Source organism: Sinocyclocheilus anshuiensis, unplaced genomic scaffold, assembly GCF_001515605.1.
Source record: "Sinocyclocheilus anshuiensis isolate Anshui unplaced genomic scaffold, SAMN03320099.WGS_v1.1 scaffold1075, whole genome shotgun sequence".
NCBI lineage: Eukaryota > Metazoa > Chordata > Actinopteri > Cypriniformes > Cyprinidae > Sinocyclocheilus > Sinocyclocheilus anshuiensis.
In genome coordinates, this window is record NW_015544163.1 from 2,580,880 (window position 1) to 2,583,857 (window position 2,978).

General features: G+C 32.9%; 1 protein-coding gene across 1 annotated transcript in view; it reads right to left on the bottom strand.

The window, feature by feature from the left end:
• Positions 1-598: 598 nt before the first annotated feature.
• Positions 599-2,978, bottom strand: part of LOC107695682 (ras-related protein Rab-3D-like) — a 10,401-nt gene continuing 8,021 nt past the window's right edge. The window contains exons 3-5 of the mRNA XM_016495689.1: positions 2,446-2,564; positions 2,227-2,351; positions 599-1,388 (exon numbers count right to left, since the gene is read on the bottom strand). Coding sequence (XP_016351175.1) covers positions 1,204-1,388; positions 2,227-2,351; positions 2,446-2,564 — 429 coding nt within the window. The 3' untranslated portion in view covers positions 599-1,203. The remainder of the gene's footprint in view (positions 1,389-2,226; positions 2,352-2,445; positions 2,565-2,978) is intronic.

Consider the following 2,978-nt stretch of genomic DNA (forward strand, 5'->3'; position numbering starts at 1 on the left):
TGTTCATTTCAAGTAGTTGCAAAGAAACATTTCTCATTTTAATTTAGTTTAAATTCAATTATTTAGGGTACTGAAATAACTAAAATTAAAAAAAAAACACACACACACACACACACACACAATACAGTAAACAATTAATGGGAACCTGATAAAACATTCAGACACATTATAAGATGAATTTTGGGGTAAAACATGCTCGTCATAGAAATAATGTCACAATGCTAAACAAATCTTAATGGTCCTAAAATATGTTTTAAGTTTAAGCATTGTTTAGTTTGAATATTTAAGGTTTACTTGAACTGTAATTGTCTTTTTCACAATTGCATAGTTGGAATTATGGAGTTTTGTTTTTAATAACAACACAACCCCAGTGAAGAAACAAACATTGTGCAAAGGATAAATGATTTATAAACAGAGACCCTCTTTTTTTTTTTACTTTTTCTATGATACATCTGTCCAAATCTGTTCTGATGAAGAAACAAACTCTACATCTACATCTTGGATGGCCAGACTTTCATTTTCGAATAAAGTGACCCTTTAAGTACTTTCCAAAAAATATATTATAAATTATTGTGACAGCATACAGGTAATTTTGGGTAGCAGTTTATTTGCTATCTTATAATTTAAGAAAACGCTTGTAGCAAAAAATAGCAGTAAAACATTGATTTGAGTGGATATTTCTCATGAGTGATGCACATAAGTTTTAAACCACAGCCCATGATTGCACATATCAGAATAGCACAGTGTATTTATCTCCATAATAGTGCCGAATGAGCTGTTAGGACTGTCATTTAAAGCAGATGGACAATACAGAAGCTGCCCGCTCAGGGCTGTGGACGTTACAGTATGCGATGAGATAGTGAACGTGTGCTAAAACCACAAAGATCCATCCAAACGTGGCTTTTTTGAGGGAAAGACAACAGGGTGAGAGTGTGAGCAACAGGTGTGGATGGACCTTTAAACGCTGTGCAGTATCTCCAGCTGTTTGCATCTCAGTGTGAATATGTAAAGGGCATCACGTAGATCGCAGGTACGGTCTGATTTCAATCCACGCCATCCTATCTCGACCATCCACGTCAACAAACAACACTGAGCATGTTTAGCAGATGCTGTTTGGGTTAAAAGAAGGAAAGCAAAGATTATCCCAAATAGCAGTGAATACGTGAGGACTTCTCTGTGTGATGAAGACAGAGAGAGTGTGTTTTAGCAGGCACAGCCGCTGTGTCCCTCAGAGGACGTGTCTTGCGGACTGGAGTCTTTGTGGTTGGACACTGGACCGTCTCCATCCATACTTTCATTCATCTTCTCACATACCACGTCCACTAGACACTCAAAAACCTGCTTCACGTTGATGTTGTCTTTGGCGCTGGCCTCGAAAAACTGGAAACCTGAGGAAACCAGAAAAAAAGCAGAACTGTCTGTATGCCAGGGTCATTATAGTTAACTGAAACTAAAATTATTACCAATAAAAAAAACGTTACGTCTGTTACTTGAAATAAGATAAATGTTAACTGAAAAAAAACAAAAAACGAAATAAACTAAAAATTATCTCAGCTAGTTGCCTAGCCAAATTTCTCAATTTAATTTAGTTTAACTTAATTATTTAACTAAACTTAATAATAATAATAATAATAATAATAACAACAATATATATATATACACATACACACACACAGTTTATATTATATTATATAAATATAGATATAAAACCAAAACTTACTTATAAAAAAACTAACTTACTAAAAAAAGAATAAAAAATGAGTATAAGAAAACTGTAGAATAAATGATGTATAGCATGATATATATAAAGATCCATGTATAATATATTGAACTTAGAAATCTCATTTACATAACATTTTACATACAAAATTACATATTTTATTTATATATGTAATATATTTAACTATATTTATAAATACCTATTTATAAATTGTTAATTAATAAATAATAATATATTTTACTTATAGAATATTTAAAGATTATTAAGGTGTGGGAAAATAAATAAATAAATAGGACAAGTTTTGTGGAAATAAACTAAAATATTCTTATTTTTAAACAGATATAGATATTAGATTTAGAGATTGTAATGGACCTCTGCAACTGTGGCATGGCAGTTAGTGCACATTGAGACCAATGTTCATAATGAGATTGAGTCATCTGACTTTTTTTTTTCTCTCCAGGTCATTAAAACAAGCAAATAAAACTGGCTAATGTGCTTCCTCTCACCGAGTTCCTGAGCCAGTCTCTGACTGTCCTCTGTCGGAATGAGTCTGTCATCTTCCAGGTCACACTTGTTGCCCACCAGTATCACCTGTGCATTATCCCACGAGTATGTCTTTATCTGAGTGGCCCTAAGAGCCAAACATGCAGAACGTAAACTTTAAACACTCTTAATACACACATAACGTACAGATGCATGCGTGTGTGTGTGTGTGTTTCACTCACCAGTCCTGAACGGCGTTGAATGAGTCCTGGTTTGTGATGTCGTACATTAGCAGGAAGCCCATGGCTCCTCTGTAATACGCTGTAGTGATGGTTCTGTAGCGCTCCTGTCCAGCTGTGTCCTGAACAACATAATCATTACAATAATCCTAATTATATGCGAGAACACAACATCAAGGCTTGTGAGGCTGATGTTGTGATAACAGTCTTCATGGTGTTTTTACCAATGACGACCAGTAGATGGCAGAGTTGTCGTTGTTTTTTTCCCAAGAAACACTACTATATTTTTCTGGTGTTCAATTCTGAAGAGCCAGGGTTATATAATGATCATCCTTTTGAGACAAATCTTCAGATATTTAAAACATATAAGGGTTATATATATGAAGTAATATATATTAAAATGTTATAGTATATATATATATATATATATATATATATATATGCATAAAGTATGTATATTATAATGTAAAATACACACACACACAGATATAATATATATATATATATATATATATATATATATACTGTATATATAT